Source organism: Heterodontus francisci, chromosome 31, assembly GCF_036365525.1.
Source record: "Heterodontus francisci isolate sHetFra1 chromosome 31, sHetFra1.hap1, whole genome shotgun sequence".
NCBI classification, from domain to species: domain Eukaryota; kingdom Metazoa; phylum Chordata; class Chondrichthyes; order Heterodontiformes; family Heterodontidae; genus Heterodontus; species Heterodontus francisci.
In genome coordinates, this window is record NC_090401.1 from 28,165,007 (window position 1) to 28,187,596 (window position 22,590).

The window sequence follows — 22,590 nt, forward strand, 5'->3', positions numbered from 1 at the left end:
TCTGTCAGACCAAGAGCCATGGTTGATGAGACATTTCCTACAACTGGCAGGCACACAGTTGTATGGTCCAGGTGGGATTCAACTGAAAGTGAGGGGTAAGCTTCAAGCAACTATCCAATATAGAGGGAGACAAACAATGGAAACCCTATCTATACATGTTGCAAAACCAAGAATTTTCCCTCCTAAGCAGAAAAGTGTGCTTAGACCTGCTTCTGATCAAGAAGATTGTCAAAGTCAAACAGCCACAGGTAAACAGTTGCTTTCAAGCATACTATCGGAAACTTTTCACAGGTCTCGGAAGACTGAAGACAGAGTATAGAATCACACTTAAAGAAGATGCCAGACCAATGAGTTTCTTTACACCCAGAAAGACACCTCACTCGTTGATGAACCAAGTTCAAGACCAGTTGGAAGAGATGACCAGGATGCGAGTCATTTATCCTGTTATGATACCAAAGGAGTGGTGTTTGGCTATGGTTCCAGTCCCAAAACAAAATGGTACTCTTCCTATCTGTGTGAATTTAACGCAGCTTAACAAATAAGTGGCGCGCAAAATTCACCCAATGTCCAAAGTGGATAACAGCCTGGCAAAATTGTCTCACAGCATAATGTTTACCAAACTCGCTGTCAATAGTGGGTTTTGGCAGGTACCCTTAGATGAGACCTCAACATTACTAACCACATTTATAACATCATTCGGGTAGCTTTGTTTTACTCGGTTACCATTTGGGATAACTTGCACGCCAGAGATCTTCGAAAGGTCTTAGAAGGGCCCAAGGGAGTTATTTGTCACATGACATCCTGGTACATGGGTGGTCAGTAGAGGAATGTGACCAAAGAATTTGAGCAGTTTTACAATGCTTCCCAGAGGCAGGGCTAACATTGAACAAGAAGTGTGAATTCTCCAAGACATCAGTCCATTGCTTGTGACACATAGTCTGCAGTAAAGGTATAATGGCAGACATACAGAAGACATGAGCCAATACAGAATTCCCGACTCCTACTTCCACTCAGCAGCTCCAAAGATTGCTTAGTATGGTGAATCAATTTGCCAAATTTCTACCTCGTTTAGCACAGGTAACAGAACCGCTAAGACAACTTCTCAAAAAAGATCAAGTGTGGTGTTGAGTTCACATCAAGAACAAGCATTCCAGAAGATTAAAGAAATGCTCACACTGATGGACATCTTGGCGTGCTATAACCCTACACTACCAACAACAATCGCTGCAGACGCCTCCTCCACGGGGTTAGGGGAAGTGCTTTTCCAGGAGCAACCAGATGGTTCTCACAGACCAATATACTATGCATCTTGTCCGACACAGAGACAAGGTATGTGGTAATTGAAAAAGAAGTATTTGCCGTCACATGGGCATGTGAGAAATTTTCTGTTTATATTGTTTGATTGAGAGTCACCATCAAGACAGACCATAAACCTTTGATATCTTTGTTGGATGAAAAGGAGATCACAAAAATGCCTCCAAGAATCCAAAAATTTCATTTAAGATTGATGAGATATACGTATGAGACCATATATGTCAAGGGATAGATGCAACCATCCACTGATGCGCTACCAAGAGTGGTAGATTAGCCAACACAACAAGATGTGAATTTTGTAGATGAGATAGAGTAATATTCACAGTACACAGCACAACAATGGCCGGAAAGTACACAGAAAATACAAGAAATTCATCACGCCCAAAAAAGAGATGAAGAATGTAATTGTATAAGGCAGTATTGCACACAAGGGTGGCCACAAAGAACGTCCTAGTGGGAAGACAATGAAAACTTTCTATGAGTATAGAAAATACTTCACAATCATCAGCAATTTACGAGTTTATAATGACAGACTAGTCATTCCCAGTTCACTTAGATTGGATATCTTTTAACGTCGACATCAAGGCCATATGGGAATAACAAAGTGCAGAGCAAGGACACAATCATCAGTGTGGTGGGGTGGCCAGGAATATCCAAAGACATTGAAAATCTGCTCCAGAACTGTGCAATACAAAGACCAGAACAGCGTGAACCTCTGTTTAAAAACTCAATATCCGACCAGACCTTGTCAACATCTAGGTATGGATTTATTCATGTTCAATGGAAAGTCCTACATAATCATCATTCATTACTTTTCAAGGTGGATATAAGTGAGAAGGTTATATTCAACAGCAGCAGAAGCAGTTATAAGAGTTCTACAAGACACCTTTGTGACACATGGTATCCCTGACAAAGTACTGTTAGACAATGGACCACAGTTTCCAAATGAATATTTCACACAGTTTGCGACAGGAATGGAATTTCAACATCTCACAAGTTCAGCGCGTTATCCACAGTCGAATGGTGAAGCGGAAAGAGGTGTAAGAATGATAAAGTCCTTATTGAAGAGGAATGAAGACCTTCCAGCCTCACTTCTAATTTATCGATCTACACTGTTGATGTGTGGACTATCACCTACAGAGTTACTGATGGGCAGGAAGCTAAGAATGCAACTTCCTGTGTTGCCTAAAAAATTGCTTCCAGGATGTCCAGGACTACGAAAGAGTAAGTGATCGGGAAAACTCTTATAGAAGGCAACAAATTCTAAATTATAACAAAAGATTTTGTGTTAGAGACTTACTGAAACTGAATGAAGATCAAAGGGTATGGATACATGACCTAGAAAGGGAAGGTACTGTAATCCAAACCGATGAAAACTACCAGAGATTGTATGTGGTACACACAACAGAAGGGAACATACATAGAAATAGAAGAAAGATTATCCCTATTCCCCAGATGCAACAGTCAATAATTCATTTGGAAGACCCAGATGATGATGAAGAAACCTGAAGCAAATAGAATACTACAATCCTTCATAGAAATCAACCAAATCAGTGATCCAGACTTACAAGGAAGACTGTTGATCATCCTACTCAGACTAGAACAAGATCAGGGAGAGTCATGAAATCTCCTAACAGACTAAATCTGTGAAGTCAGAGACTTTGGGGGCAGGTGGGGAGAAAGGGTAGTAGGTAAAGCCAAGAATGTATATATGTTGAAGGAAATGTATGGATGAAGACTTGGTGGGGTGGGGGGGGCGGGGGGTGGAGGGGGGAGATGTAGTATAAGGACCTGAAAGGGTTAATGTTGGAAACAGTGAAAGCAACCCCTCCCACTGTAGTGATGATGATATAACAATCACATGGCTTTGGAAGAAGAGAGTAGCAGCACAAAGGATGCTAGTTAGAGATAAAGCTTGAGGAGAGTGTAAATAGAGATGTGTAAATCATAAAAGAGTTATTAGTTGACCTAATCTAGACTCCAAGACTTTATCAATAATGCCCTACCTATGATACTACTACAACAATAACACAACATATGGCAGAATGCAAAATTAATGATTGGTTGTGAGATATATATATATAATATACACAGAGGTGGATGAGTCTAAGCTACATTTCTACAGCAAATATTCACTTTGTTGTCTCTGCTCTATCTTGAATTTCCTCCTCAGCTGATTTGAGTAATAAGTCAACTGCTCCCAAGGTTCTGCAAATAGATAAAACTTACATTTATATAGTGCCTTTCATGACCTCGGGATATCCCAAAGTGCTTCACAGTCAATTAAATACTTTTGAAGTGTTGTCACTGCTGTCGGGAAACCACAGCATATCATTTGTGCACAACAAGGACCCACCAACAGCAATGAAATAAATGACCAGATAATTGATTTTAGTGATGTTGGTTGAGGAGTAAATGTTGGCCATGGCACTGTGAAAACTCCCAGCCTCTTCTTTGAATCATGCTGAGTGATCTTCTATGTCTACCTGAGAGAGCAGATGGGGTGTCAGTTTAAAGTCTGATCCAAAGGATGGAACCTCTCACAGAGCTGCAGTGAAGTGCCAACCCCAGATTATGTGCTCAAGTCTCTGGACTGGGGATTGAATCCATAACTTTCTGACTTGGAGATGAGAGTCCTTCCACTGAGTCTGTTGTTTTTACTCTTCAGCTGACTGTTAGAAAGCAATCTGCAAATAAGTAATTTTCTCATAACTATCATTGTGCACCCACTGGACTCTGCAGTTAATAAATTGTTTGCCTTCCTGACCCTAGCTGTTGACACCCAAAAAAAATGTCCTTGCGTATTCATCTTGAAGCGTATTGTTAGAGACACTCCAATGTCTAATGGCAATCTCAGGAAAATGTTAATGAACTTGAATTCAGAGGTACTTATTCCACAAAGATCATTTGAATTCCTTCCCAAACATGGTCATTATAGACTGTTTTCATGAACAGTTACTACAAATAGATATAGTGATTAGAAGGTTCATCTAGAAAGGTCATCTTTAATTCATATTTGAAGGTAATGTTTTAGCTCAAAGAACTAATGAACTACATTGTCTCTTATACAATTTCTTTTAAGACTTATTGATATTACAGACTATTCCAATGGGACCTCAACTAAATAGTAATGCTAATGACCATGTGGATGAGGAGTAATTCTTGTTAATGAGAAGGTGTTTTCACCCTAAAGCAAAGGGTTTGAGAGAAGTCTTACTGATGTAGAAGGAACAACAAAACCAAATTAATCCCACAGCTAGGTTTTTAATATTTAAGTATCTCACTAAAAATGCATAATTATTGTGAAGAAATGTTTCATTTCTTACATGGTAATGGTAATTAATTAATGGAACACAAGAAGCTTAAAATATCAGCTGCAAGAAGAAGATAATGACCATTTTATTTGGCCAAATCTAAAGTAATAATTGTACTGTTTTTAGACACATTTTTCTGCTCGGTAGTTTGCTATCTATAAACTCTGGAATGTGTTGTTCCTGGATTGAAGATTCAAAGCTCAAATTTAGAATTGACTTCAGATTTGCTTGCTCAGTGGGTTGGAGAATTCCCCTCTCATATCAGGGACTTTGGTTTGAGGCAAGGACCAAACTGATGAGACAATAAGACTTGTTTCTGTGTTGGCATTAAAATCCTACTGATTAAATCCATCTTAATTGTGCCGTGATTAGTAGATGCAAGCCCACAGCACAAAATTGAAAAGGTCACTTTAATATGAAGGAGCTGGATATTCTGTTGTTAGGGTGAGTTATAATATTTCAGCTTACCAGATATGCCAGGCCTGGGTGTGTTTGACACTCATTACCTGAGATGAAAAGCTACTCCTTTCCATACGCACACATCTCTTACCCTGATCAGAGGAATAAATCCATTTGGAGGTTTAAGTAATTGGTGCCCATTTCTGCTGGGTCATCTGTGTAACGAAATGGTTCCTTTCCTATTCAAATGAGCACATTGATGATGTCCTTGGGCATGCTCCATTTCCTGACCATTCTGCTCTCCATGATGAGAAAAACGAGATAGATATTCCCAACAAAGCTATGATATGGATTGGGGTGATGGCCTGGGGGAGCTAATGGAAACAGATTTAAACAAACCCAAGCGGGTTCCTATGGATTGGAGCTGTTCACTAGTTTCTCTCCAAATTCCTTGCTGAGACATCATCCTGAGTTCTATCTGCAAATAAGTTGTGCTTAAGTTATTGCGTCTGGTGCATGTCATAGAGTGTAGTTGAATTATTCATGTGAAAATAGGCTGAATCAAGGTGTTATTTTTCCACACATTGGCCTAATTAATATCGTATCTGGCTCTGTTCTGGTCAGTTGTACTTGATTCTTTTTCAAGAAGTGCAATAATTACAATCGCTGCTTTTTTATTCTGATTCAATATTTTGAAATTTAAATAGCAGAAATAGATGCAGTTAACTGTTCCTTGTGGAGGGACACCAGCAACACTGACAAGTGTTCAATCTTCCCTGATCCAAAGCCTCTTTGACCAAAAGCTACTGGCAGAGTTCTAAGAAGGAATAGTAAATTATTTTAATTTTCTTCTACTCCACACAATTAATTTTCCCTTTATTCTGGAAGTGATACTTGCAGTCTGTGACTGGACTATGAGAGGTTGGTTTTATTCACACCACAGAAGCTGATTCAGCTCATATCAGGTACCTGGAGGGATAATCACAGATGGTCTCATTCTTGGCAGGATGAAACTTCAGAATTCACAGTCCAAAAGGAAAATTAAGTTGAAATGGAGAACTGAAAATGGGCAAGTCATTTGTCAATGAGTAGAGAATACAAATGTTGCTTGATAGCTGTCCTTTTAAGTACAAATGTTGGAAAAGTCACTGCTGAACATGACAGACAGAATCCCAGCCTTTGCCTTCCACTTAATGGAGCTTCAATGATAAACAGCATAGAAAAGGAATGGAATCTTGGATGCACATCCAAACTGACATAGTTTCTGTGGTGTGATTGGGAGTAATCAATCATAACTAACTGTTCAGCACAAAGGATCTAATTTTGCTATTTTCCAATAAAATGATAGGAATGCAGGACTACAAAAAAAATCATTGAGTCCATCTGGTCAGTCCCAGAGCTTAAAAAGTACTGATTCTGCAATCAAATCCTTCCATTGGGAACAAGTATTCATGGGGAGTGCATTGCAGGAGAAAGTCAGTATACAGATTGTGATTTTCGGGTCAGTAATTTTAATAGGTGGGAATTCACGGACTGCATGTCAGCAATTTCTCTTGATATGCTCCCTGCTTGTGTGGTTCCCTGGTAGAAGTAAGGCATTGCAGAATCAGCCTTTCTCTCTTTTCTATGATTCAATTGCTTCTGTCATCAAGAAAACTAACTGTCCAGTTCCATTTTGAATGTATGTGCATAGTCCCTCTAGTCAGTCTGTTCTGCACATTCCTAACTCCTGTGTGAAGGAGATGAATCTAAACTGTTCATTTTCCCTCTTTTGAACTTGCAGACTTTTTGGTTTAGACAAACAATTTAGTGAGGATCCGTTTATCGATACCTCTTAAACTCTGATTAGGTATCTGCTGAGCTGCCTTTTCTATAGTGTAAACTTTCCTAGCTTTCTTAATCTCTGTAAGTAGCTTAGGTGCCTAAATCTTAGCATTGGTTTAATTGCCCTCCTCTGTTCACTCTCCACAGTTAGATTGTCTGCATTGTAGTAAAGCAACCAGCATTGTAAATAGCACTCTGAACAGGACCACACCAATGTTTAAAACAAGCTCAATTATTCTTTGGAACCTATGTCCTATCCTTCTGACTATTCTGGCTAAAATGGTAGTGATTATTTTATCAATACAATAATATATGCATACAACTACTTATAGTGCTAAGAACAAACCTTGCATATTGCTCCTCTAGATTCATACAGCTTTTCTCATTAGTAATGGTCATGTGATTTGTACTAATTTCCTCTTTGGACCAGAAAAATCTCCCATCTAACTCCTTGAAATGGGATTAGATTTTGGGAATTATTTGTCTTAAAGCAGCAAGATATAATTGCAATGAGGGCAAAGATTTAATGAGATGTGCAACATCATTTATTGTTGAAGTTGACAGCATTTCCATTGCCTTGGAAAATATATCAGATCTATTTTTAAAGTTGTCACCTGCTTTAGTCACACACGTACTCTATACTTATTGTCTTTCAACTGAAGTAAATTGAGAGTCAATTTATGGTAAATTTTATATGTCTGACTTTAATGATATTTCTGATGATATAGAAGCATACTTCCATTCACAGCATCAAATAATTCTTCATACTAATTGAGCACAGTTCCAGTATTCTGAGCTGTTTCAACCTCTTTTGTTACAGCTCGAGTATGTGGCGCCCATTTGAATGGTCCCACAGGAGTTATTTCATCCCCTAATTTCCCGGTCCAGTATGATAGCGACGCACACTGTGTCTGGGTGATTACTGCCTCCGATCCTGACAAGGTAAGCTACTTTCATTTCTCTTGCATTTCATTTTACCCTCCCAAATCGAGGTTGTCTTCTCCTGTTGCCCCAGCCATACGCCATCCCTGGAGAAGCCGTTACTGCTTGATGACTGGCTGACTTGCAGGCTTGTTTTTGCCAGAAAGAATTACATTTTCCGAAAGCCTGGTGACAGTTTAAAAAGTCAAAGGAACATTGAACAGCTCATATTGGAAAGTAACAAAGTTCATGCTAAATTCCACTTCAATTTTTATTCTTGGAGTATAAAGGGGAAAAAAAATGATTTCCCTTCCACAGTTCCTTCTTCCAAATTCCATTACTGTTGAGAAGAAAGACTTGCATTTATACAGTGCCTTTCATGACCTCAGGATGTTCTAAAGTGCTTTACTGTTTGAAGTGTAGTCAATGTTGGAATGTAGAAAATACCAATTTTCACACAGCACAGCCCTACAAAGAGCACTGCCATTATGGACAGATAATCTGTTTCAGCGATGTTGGTTGAGGGATAAGAATTGGCAGGACACTGGGGAGAACTCCCCTGCTGTGGAATCTTTTACGTCCACCCGAGTAGAGCCTCGGTTTAATGTCTCATTTGAGAAATGGCACCTCTGAAGGTGCAATTCTCCATCAGTACTGGACTGAAGTGTCAGCCTGGATTATGTGCTTGCAAAAAGTGTGCATTCAACTGTAAAACACCAAATGTGTCTCAACCATTGTGATTGTACATTGTTTTGCCCAGGCACTGTCCCCTCCCATCCTTTGTGTTCTGCCAGACTTTATGCTCCCCTTCTCTTCTCATAAATGTATTGATTCCTAGGTGGGAATGGTTCTATCACCAGAAAATTCCCTGTGCAATCTGACCTGCGTGACAATTGTTCATGTGGGACATTGACAGTAGATGTCAGCAGCATAGTATTCCACAACGGGTCATCCCAGGCCAGTACTACCCTGATCTCAGCCAATGTTTACATACAAACTCTCTCTCTCTCTCCCTCCCTCTCTAACTCGCACGCACGCACGCACGCACACACGCACGCATTGTTTTACAATCTCAAAATAACTTTAGTTTTAAAGCAACAATTCCATCCCCCCAATAGTAAGTTATTTAAATCATCTCTTCATATCTAATGTTATACACAATGCTGAATTATCTGAAATAAATTGAAAGAAAGCAAGCTTTAAACAATCAACATTGATAAAGTTACAGACTATATTGAGCCACAGTCTGTGGGGGGCATTTATAGATATGTTTCTTTTATTACATTAACCTTACAGCAAACTGCCATTTTTGTAATATAGTCAAAACAGCACAATGTTTGAACCATCATTGTACAATTATTATCAGTTATTTTTCTGCCACTTTGGTCAAACAATATAAACTGTTCCTTTTTCACTTGACATCAAGACATTTTTCACTAGCTACAAGCCTTCAACTCTCATCTCCCTAAACTCATCTGTCCTTTTCTTGAAATGGTTATAAATATTCATTAATCAGGGGGGTGGTACTTGCAAAAGTAATTAACTTGCATTCCCATGGTTACAGTCAGCTTTCTAAGCTTTTGCACTGAATCACTCTGATGTGATTGACCTACATATACTAATTAGCTGCACGTTATTCAACACTGCAGGATTGTTTATGCATTTTTCATTTTTACACCTTACTATGACTGTTTTTGACACAAACTCTTTGAATTCACCTTATTGTATTACTTACTCAAGAGTATCTGATGTATCAACCTGGCAATTTTTATCATACTGTAAACACCATTATTTCCTTTTCTATGAATAGCTTGTGTTCTACAACATTTATTCATTTAGCAGGAATTCATGAGACATCAATAAGACCTGTTTCAGATTTCCAGCATCCACTGTATTTTGCTTCTGATCTGTTTTGTTCACAGTTGTTGCATACATTATTTCATAATGGATAGCTTTTGAAGCATTCTACTTGTTGCATGGAATTTCTTTTCATTTTCTGTAGATTAATATTTTAAAATGTAAATGATGCAGGAGGGAGGGTTTCAGATTCCTGGGACATTGGGACCAGTTTTGGGATGTGTACAAGCCAAACAGGTTGCACCTGAACAGAGCTGGGAGCAATGTCCTCACAGGGTCGTTAACTAGTGCTGCAAAGAAGGGTTTAAATTAATTTGGCAGTGGGAAGGACACAAGCAGAAAAGAGAGATAAGCAGCATAGGAAACTAGGAAGGGCAAACAGCAACAGGACGAAGAATAGTGTAAAATGGGCATAAGATAAACAGAGAATAAAAGCAAAACAGACTAGCGTAATGTTGGAATGCATGTGTGTTAATACAAGGAGTGATCAAAATAAGGTTGACATGTACAAGGACAAGTTGCTACATGGGGTTATGAAATAGTGGCTGTAATGGAGCCCTAGCTTAAACATGGGCAGGAATGGGAACTAAACAATCTTGGCTACAAGTTATTCAGGAGGGATAGGGAAGGGAGAAAGAAGTGGGTGGCGGTCATGATTAAAAATAATATTACAGTTCTACAAAGGGAGGGTTCAAGGACTGAATCTATTGATTACAGTTAAGGAACGGAAAAGGAGCTATTGTATTGCTTGGTGTTTACTGGAGAATAGTAAATAGTAAAACTGAGATAGAGGAGCAAATCTGAGGCAAATTTCTGAGAAATGTGAAAGTAATAGTGCAGTAATTATTGGAGACTTCAATTATCCTAATATAAACTGGGGAAGTAAAGGGCAAGGAGGCTGAAGAATTCCTAAAATGTGTACAGGAGAACTTTCAGAATCAATATGTTTCTACCCAAACATCTAGTTCTGGGAAAAGAATTCCAGTGCATTTCAAGGGGAGAACATCCGGGCAATAGTGATCATAATTAGGTTTAAAGTAGTTATGGAAAGGGACAAAGAAAAGGTGAAAATAACCGACTGGAGGACAGCCAATTTCAATGGAGTGGGAAAAAAATATTGACCAGGAAAACAAGAAATGAGCAAGGGCAGGCTTCACAAGAATACAAGAAATATGAGCAGAAGTAGACCATATGGCCCATCGAGCCTGCTCTGCCATTCTATACCATCATGGCTATTCTTGGGCTTCAATTCCACTTTCCTGCCTGCTCCCCATATCCCTTGATTCCCTGCAAGACCAAAACTCTATCCATCGCAGCCTTAAATGTATGCAATGATGGAGCATCCACAACTCTCTGGGGTAGAGAATTCCAAAGATTCACAACCCTTGAGTATAGTAATTTCTTCTCATCTCAGTCCTGAATGATTGTCCCCTTATCCTGCTACTGTGTCCCTGTGTTCTAAATTCCCTGACCAGTGGGAAAAATCTCTCAGCTTCTACCCTTTCAGAATCTTGTATGTCTCAATTAGATCACCTCTCATTCTTCTAAACTCCAGAGAATATAGGCCCAATTTGCTCAGCTTACCATCATAGGACAACCCCCAACCCAGTGACCAATTTAGTAAATCTTCGCTACACTGCCTCCAGTACAAGTATATCCTTTCTTAAATGTAGAGACCAAAACTGCACAAATTCTTCCAGGTGCGGTCTCATCAAAACCCTGTACAATTTTAGTAAGACTTCTTTATTCCGATACTCCAATCCCCTTGCAATAAAGGCCAACATGCAATTTGCCTTCCTAATAGCCTGCCGCACCTGCATGTTAACTTTGCGCATTCCTTGTACGAGTACCCCCAAGTCTCTCTGAGCATCAACACTTACCAATTTCACACCTTTTAAAAAAAATTCTGCATTTCTATTTTTATGACCAAAGTCAACAACTTCACATTGCCCTACATTATACTCCATTTGCTATCTTGTTGCCCACTCACTTAACCTTTCTATATCTCTTTTCAGCCTTTCTACATCCTCTCATAGATGGTTTGGGTAGAAACCAAGCATATTGCCATAAAGAGGAAAAGATGGAGCATCTAAAGCTAGTGATCAAATGATGACAAAGGAAATAGAAGTTAAAAGAAAACCGAAACAGTTTTATGACAACTGTCAGGTACAGAATAAAACCAGACAGAATACAGAGACTGCAGGGGGAAATTTAAAAAGGCATATAAGAATGGCAAAGAGACAGTTTGAGAAAAGATTAGTTGGTAACAAAAAGGGAGTCTAAAAATCCTTGGCTCAGTGGTAGCACTGTTGCCTCTGAGTCACAGAGTTCCGGATTCAACTCCCACTTTAGGGTTTGAGCATAAAAATCTACACTGACACTGCAGTGCAGTATTGAAGGGTGCTGCACTGTCAGAGGTGTCATTTTTTTTGTATGGCTCCATCTGTCGGCTCGGGCCAACGTAAAAGCTCCCTTGGCACTATTTTGAAGAGAAGAGTTATCCCCAGTGTGTTGGCCAATATTTATCCCTTTAGCAACATCACAAAAAAGAGATTATCTGGTCATTATCACATTGCTGTTTGTGGGAGTTTGCTGTGCAAAAATTGGCTGCCACATTTCCTACATTACAACAGTAACTACACTTCAAAAGTACTTCATCTAAAGTGCTTTGGGACTCTGATAGTCATGAAAGGCATTATATAAATGCAAGCCTTTCTTGCTTTTTTAACACCTAAAAATTAAAAAGATAGCGAGTCATAGAGTTATACAGCACAGAAACAGGCCCTTCAGCCCATCGTGTCTGCCAGCCAAGCACCTTTCTATTCTAATCCCATTTTCCAGCACTAGGCCCGTAGCCTTGTATGCTATGGCATTTCAAGTGCTCATCTAAATCCTTCTTAAATGGTGTGAGGGTTCCTGCCTCCACCACCCCGTCAGGCAGTGTGTTATAGAAATGACATTGGTGAACCAGATGGGTTTTTACAACAATTGAAAATGGTTTCATGACCATCATCAGATTAGTTTTAAATTCCAGATTTATTAATTGAATTCAAATTCCACCTTCTGCTGTGGTGGGATTCAAACCCATGTCCCCAGAGCAATACCCTGGGTCTCTCTGCGTTACAGTAATAATACCACTACGCCACCACCTCTTAAAACAGCAATCTGGTAATTTCATCATCACCATGACTGAGACTAACTTTTTTTACTCAGATTTATATTAATAAACTGAATTTAAATTCCCCCAACTGCCATGGTGGGATTTGAACCCATATATTTGGATCATTGGTGGCAGCCTCCATATTACTAAGCCAGTGACATAATCCCAAAGCTACTTAACCCCAATTGAAAGGATTACAAACATGTCGCTCCTCAAACCCTCCACCAACAACTGATACACAATTAACAGATTAACACCACACACTAGCCATCTGAGCTACCTGGTCCCCCTAAACGATATCAGTGAACCAGATGGGTTTTTACAACAATTGACAATAGTTTCATGGCCATCATTAGACCAGCTTTTTAATTATTAATTATTGAATAAATTATTAATTGAATTCAAATTTCACCATCTGTCATGGTGGGATTTGAACACATGTCCACAAAGCACTAACCTGGACCTCTGGATTACTAGTCCAGTGACATTACCACTATGCCAGCACCTCCCCTAATGGTGGGGCCGATTAGAGGCACAAAAGGAAAGATTCTTGTGGAGGCAGAGGGCATGACTGAGGTACTGAATGAGTCATTTTCTTTTGTAAAGACAGATACAAGAGGATGAAGTTAATATCAGAGTGGAGGTGGGAGGAGTAGAGATATTGAATAGGATAAAAAATAATTTGAAAGGAGACACTGAATAGGCTGGCATCATTCAAAGTCAACAAGTCACTCAGTGCAGATGGAATCCACCCTCAGTTGCTGAGGGAAGCTAGCATGGACATAGCAGAAGCTCTGACCACAATCTTTGAATCATCTTTGGATATGGGAGTGGAGGATTGCAAATGTTACACCCCTGTTCAAAAAAAGGAGAGGGATGAAGCTGATAACTACAGGCCAATCAGTGGTAGGAAAATTTCAAGAGACCATTGTCAAGGACAAAATTAAATCTCACTTGAAGAAACTTGGCGTAATAAGGGACAGATAACACAGACTTGTTAACAACAAATCATGTCTGATTAACCTGATTCAGTTCTCTGATGAAGTCACAAAGAGGATTGATGAAGGTAGGTAAAGTACCTCATAACAGACTTGTTTAGAAAATAGAAACATATGTTACTAAACGGACAATGGCAACTTGGGTATGTAATTGCCTAAGGGATAGGAAGCCGCGCATGGTGGTGAAAATAAGTAAATGTAATAGGTGAATTAAAAAACTGGTACTTTCAGTGCCTTTACATTTAACACAAGCATTCATGAAAGAAAGCAACCAATCAATTTGGCTCAGTTGTAGCCTCTGAGTTGGAAGGCTGTGAATTTAAGCCCCATTTCAGACTTGAACACCTAATCTATGGTTGATACTTTAATGCAGTATTGAGGGATTGCTGCATTGTTGGAGCTACTGTCTGAAAGGCAACCTTGGTCTGCTCAAGCAGATTAAAAGATCCCATTGCACTATCCCTCAACCAAAACCACCAGAACAGATAGTTGCTTGTTTATCTCATTGCTGTTTCCAGAATCTTGTGTACTAATTGTTTGCTTTGGTTTTCTACATAATAATCATGACTATGCTGGCCATGAAGTGATTTGGAACATCCTGAGAATGTGCAGGATGTTATATGAATGCAGGTTGTTTTTTTTTCTCGAGTATTATTACATATAATCAAATCATTTCAATGTATTTCTAAAGTAAAGTTTTCTGCAGTGTTTGTATTTTATAAGTTTGTATATTTGTTATAAACTATGGGTTAGATTTTGTGGTCAGTGGCAAAGCAATGAAAAATATTTCATTACCTAAGAAACTGACTACTGTACATGTAAGAACGATTTACTAGTTTCAGTATTTTTTTTAAAAGTCCTCTTCAATTATTTAAAATCAGATTACTCACATTGGTGGACTATACACTGACTAAAAATGTTTATTTTTTTGTGATAAACCCAGTTACAGCTGTATGAGTAAAATTGCACCAAGTTACCACTCTGAAATATATTGAGGATTTTTTTAATGAGAAGAAAGTTATGTTCTAAAACTCTGGTTCATCACAGTTTTCACTTTCGATGATATGCAAATGAGTGAGAGCAGAAACTAGCTCGCACAATTTTGGTTGCAATTTCTGCCTGCACTGCCAATTGCACCCAAAGCAGAAACTCTTGGCCACAGTGCATTAAATCAAAGCCCTTGGTCTCTTGAGAAGTGCTTTTAGACAGTAGTTTAGTATCATTTGCTCCGTGTTTGACTGGCCTTAGCCTCTGGACCTCAACTGCTTGATGAAGGATAACGTTGAACTGCAAAAAATACAAATAATCTTTGTCAGAAGATAATTAAGCAGATTATAATGTAACATCAGTGTCTTCATTCTACCGATACCTTGTTAGATTGTGATTCATTTCAACAAACTAAAGTCAAAATTTCAAAACAAGTCAGGAAAAAAATAATTTATCATCCGTAAAGATTGGTGAATCAGGCTCTCATTATGCTGTCTGTCAGTAGGTGGCTGAAGGCTGAAATTCATTAGCAGTTAGTTCATGCTCCAGCAGTCATGCAAGCTTGCCTTGGCGTACATGATCTCGAGGATAACTTGAGAAAGACCAGATCACGCTTATTTTATGTTTGTTACTTGGTTGCACTCAGACGAGTTTGTCACTTTTACAATTTCACAATTGAAGAGTTGCCTGGTGTCCTTGGACAAGAATATTTATGAAATTGCTGTTAAAGCACATGAACATTCTCCCCGGAATCTGATCCCTTAATTTCGGTAGCAGGTACCGAAGAGGATCTGAAGAGGATCTTGTATTTTCCATACAGCATGGAATGCAAGTTGATGGATAGCTCACAGTGGTTTCCAAGGTATTGACGTGATTAAGGGCTTAGTTCTCACAATGAACCACAAGGGCAGGGCTCGAATGCTCAGTCAACATCAGAAATTTGTGATGAACTCTCAGAAAATGTCCTACTGCCCTCTGAAGAAGATGTACTGGTGTAGATTTTCAACTTGCCACCTGGACATAAGACTGATGTTGCAGGTCAGACACCTCTATAGATTTTCATTTCAATGAAGTGAATTATGCCTGGGGGGCAGGTTGAAAATCTCCCTCAGTGGCTTGGAATGGTGAAGGACTTGTGAAGATTTTCCTCAAAAGCAGAATATTATGAGGGGTGGAGGGAGAGGTCCCTTTTTTCAAATGTTTGCGTAAATGTTCTTGATTAAAAGGGTATCTAATAATGTTAAACACTTACCACTTTTGGCAGACATTGTCAGTATAAATGCCAGGTTGAGTATAGGATCTGGCTGATGTGGAGTAAAGCATCCTCTACTCTGTTCCTGCAACATCCATTAACCCTACCCTCACCATACCAGCAATCTTTGTGAACAAGCCAACTGAGATAAAGGGAATGTACTCTGATTGGCAGGATAAATTAATGACCTCTTAATGAAAGCACCCCGAGGTAGCAGTGATCATAATATGATCAAATTTCACATTCAGTTTGAGGGAGAGAAGTGTAATCTAAAACTAGTGTTTTAAATTTAAATAAGGGGAATTATGAGGGCATGAAGGCAGAGATGGCTATAGTAAACTGGCAAATTCGGTTAAGGGATGGGATCAGTAGAGACGCAGTGGCAGAAATTTAAGGTGATATTTCAGAATACTCAGGAAAAATACATTCAAGTGCGAAAGAAGGACTCTAAGGGAAGGATACTCCATTCGTGGCTAGCTAAGGAAGTTAAAGATAGTATTAAATTGAATGAAAAAGCATATAATTCTGAAAAGATAAATGGCAGGTCAGAAGATTGGGCAGAATATAAAGAACAGCAAATAATGACGAAAAAGTTAATGAGGGAGAAATCAGAGTATGAGAGAAAGCTAGTTAGAAATATCAAAACAGATAGTAAGAGTTTCTACAGGTATTTAAAAAGGAAAAGAGTAAGTAAAGTGAGTGTTGGTCCTCTAGAGAGTGAGTCTGGGGAATTAATCATGGAAAATAAAGAGATCGTGGATGAATTGAATAGAGTCATAGTCATAGAGTGATAGTCATACAGCACAGAAACAGGCCCTTCGGCCCATCATGATATTTTACATCTCTCTTCACTGCAGAGGATACAAATAACGTCCCAGAAATAATTGTGAATCAGGAAGTGAAAGGGAGGGAGAAACTTAAAACAATTACAATCACCAGGGAAAGAGTACTGAAAAAGCTATTAGAACTAAAAACTGACAAGTCCCCAGGTCCCGATGGATTTCATCCCAGGTTCTTAAAAGAAATGGTTGCTGAGACAATAGATGCATTGGTTTTCCAAAATTCCCTAGATGCTGGAAAGGACCCATAAGATTTGAAAATAGCAAATGTGACTCCTCTATTCAAGAAAGGAGAGAGACAGACAGCAGGAAACTACAGGCCAGTTAGCTTAACATCTGTCATAGGGAAAATGCTGGAATCTATTATTAAGGAGGTTACAGCAGGGCACTTAGAAAATCTCAATATAATCAGGCACAGTCAGCATGGTTTTATGAAAGGGAAATCATGTTTGACTAATTTATTGGAGTTCTTTGAAGAAGTAACGAACAACGTGGATAAAGGGGAACCTGTGGATGTGCTGTATGTAGGTTTCCAGAAGGCATTTGATAAGGTGCCACATCAAAGGTTACTAAGCAAAATAAGAGCTCATGGCATTGGGGGTAACATATTAGCATGGATCGAGGCTTGGTTAGCTAACAGGAAACAGAGAGTAAGCATAAATGGGTCATTTTCGGGTTGGCAAGACGTGATGAGTGGAGTGCCACAAGGATCAGTGGTGGGACCTCAACTGTTTACAATTTATATTAATGACTTGGATAAAGGGACCGAATGTGTGGTTGCTAAATTTGCTGATGATACAACAATACATAGGAAAGTAAGTTGTGAAGAGGACATAAGGAGTCTATAAAAGGATATAGATAGGTTAAGTGAGTGGGCAAAGATTTGGCAAATGGAGTATAATGTGGGCAAATGTGAACTTATTCACTATGGCAAGAAGAATAGTAAATCAGCATATTATTTAAATGGAGACAGATTGCAGAACTCTGAGGTACAGAGGGATCTGGTGTCTTGGTACATGCATCACAAAAGGTTGGTATGCAGATACAGCAAGTGATTAAGAAGGCAACTGGAATATTGTTGTTTATTGCAAGGGGAATGGAATATAAAAGGAGGGATGTTTTGCTCCAGTTGTATAGGGTATTGGTGAGACCACATCTAGAGTACTGTGTACAGTTTTGACCTTATTTAAGAAAGGATATAAATGCAGTAGAGGCAGTTCATTCGACTGATATGTGGGATGGGTGGTGGGATTATCTTCTGAAGAAAAGTTGGACAGGTTGGGTCTGTATCCATTGGAGTTTAGAAGAATGAGAGATGATCTTATTGAAACATACAAGATCCTGAGGGAACATGGCATGGATGCTGAAAGGATGTTTCCCGTTGTGGGAGAGACTAGAACTAGAGGACACAGTTTAAAAATAAGGGGTCATCCATTTAAGATGGAGATGAGGAGAAATCTTTTCTCTCCGAGGGGTGAGTCTTTGGAACTCTCTTTCCCCCGAGAGCGGTGGAGGCGGGGCCATTGAATATTTTTAAGGCAGAGGTAGATAAATCCTTGACTAACGAGAGTCAAAAGGTATTGGGGGTTGGCGGAAAGTGGAGTTGAGGCTACAATCAGATCAGCCATGATCTTATAAAATGGCGGAGCAGGCTCAAAGGAGCCAAATGGCTTACTCCTGCTCCTAATTCGTATGTTTGTAGGTGGAAAATCTTGTTCCCCAAGGATCTGTCAGCTTTTCACCATATGCATCAGTGACTTGAATGAAGGAATTGAGTGTGTATATCCAAGTTCGGAGGAACAGCAAATTATGTAGGTGGAAGCTGAAAGTTATAAAGGGACATCAGCAAACTAACTGAGGGAGCAAAACTATCACAGGTGGAATTCAATGAGGGGAAGTGTGACGTGATCTACTTTGGATCCAAGAAAGACAAAACAGATTATTTTCTTAATGATGAGACAATAGGAGCTGTAGATGTGCAAAGGGATTTGGGAGTCCAAGTATAAAAATCGCTAAAAACTGATATATAAATACAAAAGGTAATCAAAAAGAGTATGGAATGTTGGCCTTTCCCTCAAGGGGGTTGAAATACATGATCTCATTGAATGACAGAACAGGCTTCAGGAGCTGAATGGACTTCTCATGTTCTTATGCAATTCAGTGCTAATTCTTGCAAAATATGCGTGTTTTTGGAACTGTTACCAAAGGTTAAACATTTGTTGAGGCCCATTTTCAGGCACGGGGGTTGTGATTCTCGATCTGCCTGAATGCATTCCTGTTAAGGCAAGCAAACTTGATGCTACCGCCTCTTTTGAATGATTGGAACTTTGGGTAGAGCCAGGTGAGTGCTGTGCAGGGGACTAAGCAGTTTGTGCTGTTATCAAGTGGTGCAGTCAGCTTGCTCCTCTTCAAAGCAGTCTGCCCGTCTAAGAGGGGAGCTGGACTCATTGGAAGGAATCTGCTGCTGACTGCCGGTACTGACACTTGCTGCACCGAGAAGCTGCACAAATGGAGCACAGGGAAGAGAAAGAACCCCCAGGTTTATGGATGCTGGTGACCTTAGTGGTGGAGATCAACAGGAGGACAGAGGTCATGTTTCTCCAGTTGGGCCAGGAGGCCCTCAGGGAATACCCTTAGAAGAGAATGAGAGCAGATAGCCAGGGAGGTCAATGTCTGAAGTCTGGCCTTGAGGCTCTGTAGCATTACCGCAAGAAGTTCAATAACCTCACGTAGGTGGTTAAGGTCAATGAATGCATGTTCATATGGCAGCACCAACCCACCTCACCACCAACCTCTCACCCTACTCAAAGCACCACACCCCTATCACTCACCCATCAGGAGTCCCCAGCACTCAGGACTCAGACCTAACATCCAGATACTCCACCACACCCTCACAAACATTCCAATGATGCCAGCTGCACGCCCATCCCCCGCTGCTTCCACATACCTTGAGCTATTCAGCTCTAGCAGGCACATCACTCAACCACAATGCAACACAATCACTGGCATTCTTCCCTCTCTCTTGCACGACAAAGTCATCCCTACACACCAGGAGCAGAGCAGGATCAGTGGGGGTTCAGGATACCTGCATCTCCCAAGCCCTACGGAGGAGATGTTCCTTCACATCAGGGGAGTGGCTGCAACAGAGCCAGTTGCATTTTGCGTTGCTGAGAACATTAAGGATGATGGGACTTATGTCCCTTCTCAACTCCCACCTTTACCATCATTTTGCTATCTGGCATGATGATCAAGCTGCTGACGGTGCAATCATTGGACCTCTTACATTTCAACCCACCCTACTGCCCTCACCCCAACCTTCTCCTTCTGAATTTCTGCTCTTAGACACCCAAGTGTTGCTGCCTGCCCAGCCACAGCAGCCTCAGGAGGAAGTGTGAGAGCAATAATGCAGCACTGATGAAGAACTACTGTCACTTGATCTGACACTCGTAGCTGCCAGTTCATATACTGGCACTCTACGACCTTGAGAGAGTAGAGTCGAATTGGGAGCTGCACGTGGTAATTTACCGGGCATGAGTGGGCTGCAGCCAGGCCAGAGGTAAGGGTCACTGACCCGAAACGTTAACTCTGCTTCTCTTTCCACAGATGCTGCCAGACCTGCTGAGTGGTTCCAGCATTTCTTGTTTTTATTTCAGATTTCCAGCATCCGCAGTATTTTGCTTTTATTATAGAGGTAAAGGATGGTTTGTTTGCCAGCCGAACAGAGGGGTGAAGTCACAGACAGGTTCTGCTGCAACGGTCTCAGCTGAATCAGCTTCCACCAGCCATGCTGCAGCCACTGCGTCAGAGCTCTAGGATAGACAAGGACACCCATAAGGCAGGACACTAAGGGAATGCACAAGGATGAATTGTTCATTTTTCCTTGTATCACTGGATGTGTTGTTGATAAAGATGTTATGACAAGGGTTTTGATGGTGGCTTTTATTTCAAATTTCTGGCCAAGGGAACGCTCTGATGGGATGTCGCAAATGAATGGGAAGGCAGGGTATAGTGAAGCCTTGGTGGTGAAGTGAACTGGCTTCTGAACAGAAATATAGAAAAATAGGAGCAGGAGTAGGCCATTCGGCCCTTTGAGCCTGAACCGCCATTCAATACGATCATGGCTGATCATCCAAACTCAGTACCCTGTTCCCACTTTCTCCCTATATCCCATGGTTCCTTTAGCCCTAAGAACTATATCTAATTATTTCTTGAATATATTTAATGATTTTGTCTCAACTGCTTTCTGTGGTAGAAAATTCCACAGGTTCACCAGTCTCTGGGTGAAGAAATCTCTCCTCATCTCAGTTCCAAATGGCTTATCCCTTATCCTTAGACTGTGGCCCCTGATCCTGAACTCTCCCGCCATCGGGAACATCCTTCCTGTATCGAGTCTGTCCAGTCCTGTTAGAATTTTGTAGGTTTCTATGAGATCCCCTCTCATTCTTCTAAACTCTAGCGAAAACAAGCCTAATCGACCCAATCTCTCTTCATATGTCAGTCTTACCATCCTAGGAATCAGTCTGGTGAACCTTCGCTGCACTTGCTGCATAGCAAGAACATCCTTCCTCGGATAAGGAGACCAAAACTGCACACAATACTCCAGATGTGGTCTCACCAAGGACTTGTATAATTTCAGCCAGACGTCCTTGTTGCTGTACTCGAATCCTCTCTCCAACATACCATTTGCCTTCTTAACTGCCTGCTGCACCTGCAGGCTTACTTTCAGCGACTGGTGCACAAGGACACCCAGGTTTCGCTGCACCTCCCCCTTTCCCAATCTAGCCGTTCAGATAATAATCTGCCTTTCTGGTTTTTCCACCAAAGTGGATAAACCTCACATTTATCCACATTATACATTATACTCACAGGCAGCCCATCCAGAAAGGTGTCCCAGATGCCTCCTCCCAGGCCTCTCCTCTTCCTTCTCCTTCTGCGCAGAGCTTTCCTTTTCTGCAGCCTCTGCTCCTTCTCCCTGTTGTGTTGCAGTCACAGAGGTTCGGAAACTGCAGCTCACATACCTGATGCAGCCCTTCTGTGGACATGTTACCAAATCCTCTGCCCACCCTGTGAGGATGCAGCAACACTCCCTCCCAAATCCAGCAACTCACCCCAACTCCTGCAAAAACACTCCACAGTACCTCCACAAAGTTTGCAATAGCAGAAGTTACTCAAGATGACCTCACCTGAATGTTAGATGGCTGTCACTTTAAATAGTGCCAGTAAGTGGGGTTCAACTCTTGTAGCTAAATGCATGCTCAGCTTTGAGTGATGAGCAAATGTGTTTGGTGGTCCAAGTTTGGAATACGTGCGACTAATCAACCGGAACAGCTGTTTGATGTCACGATCTAGACAATTGGGAAGCTTCCGGTGCATGCCCGGCGCGCCCACCCAAATGCCCTTTTCAGCATGGGGTGCAGTGCGGCTGCTGTGAGTGACTGGAAGTGCTGCAGACCCACTCAGGGTATTGCAATAACTCCAGCACCACAAGGGAGCAAATTTTTTCAGCCCAATTGTTGGATGGAAGTTGTCACAGGCTCATTTCACTTTTGGTTCTTTTAAACCATTCAAAACCAACAAGTTTCATCCAATTGTTTCAAGCTAGATTTCAGCCTGGAACCCAGAGGTGGGAGTATGTCAAATATTTACACCACTAACATTGACATTATTCAAAATAGTGGTATAACAGATAAGATCAGCCTTTATTTCCTAGTTATATTATCAAGCT

General features: G+C 40.5%; 1 protein-coding gene across 1 annotated transcript in view; it reads left to right on the forward strand.

Annotated features, from left to right (window-relative positions):
• Positions 1 to 22,590, forward strand: part of csmd2 (CUB and Sushi multiple domains 2) — a 2,056,060-nt gene that overhangs the window by 1,365,841 nt on the left and 667,629 nt on the right. The window contains exon 10 of the mRNA XM_068011193.1: positions 7,672 to 7,793. Coding sequence (XP_067867294.1) covers positions 7,672 to 7,793 — 122 coding nt within the window. The remainder of the gene's footprint in view (positions 1 to 7,671; positions 7,794 to 22,590) is intronic.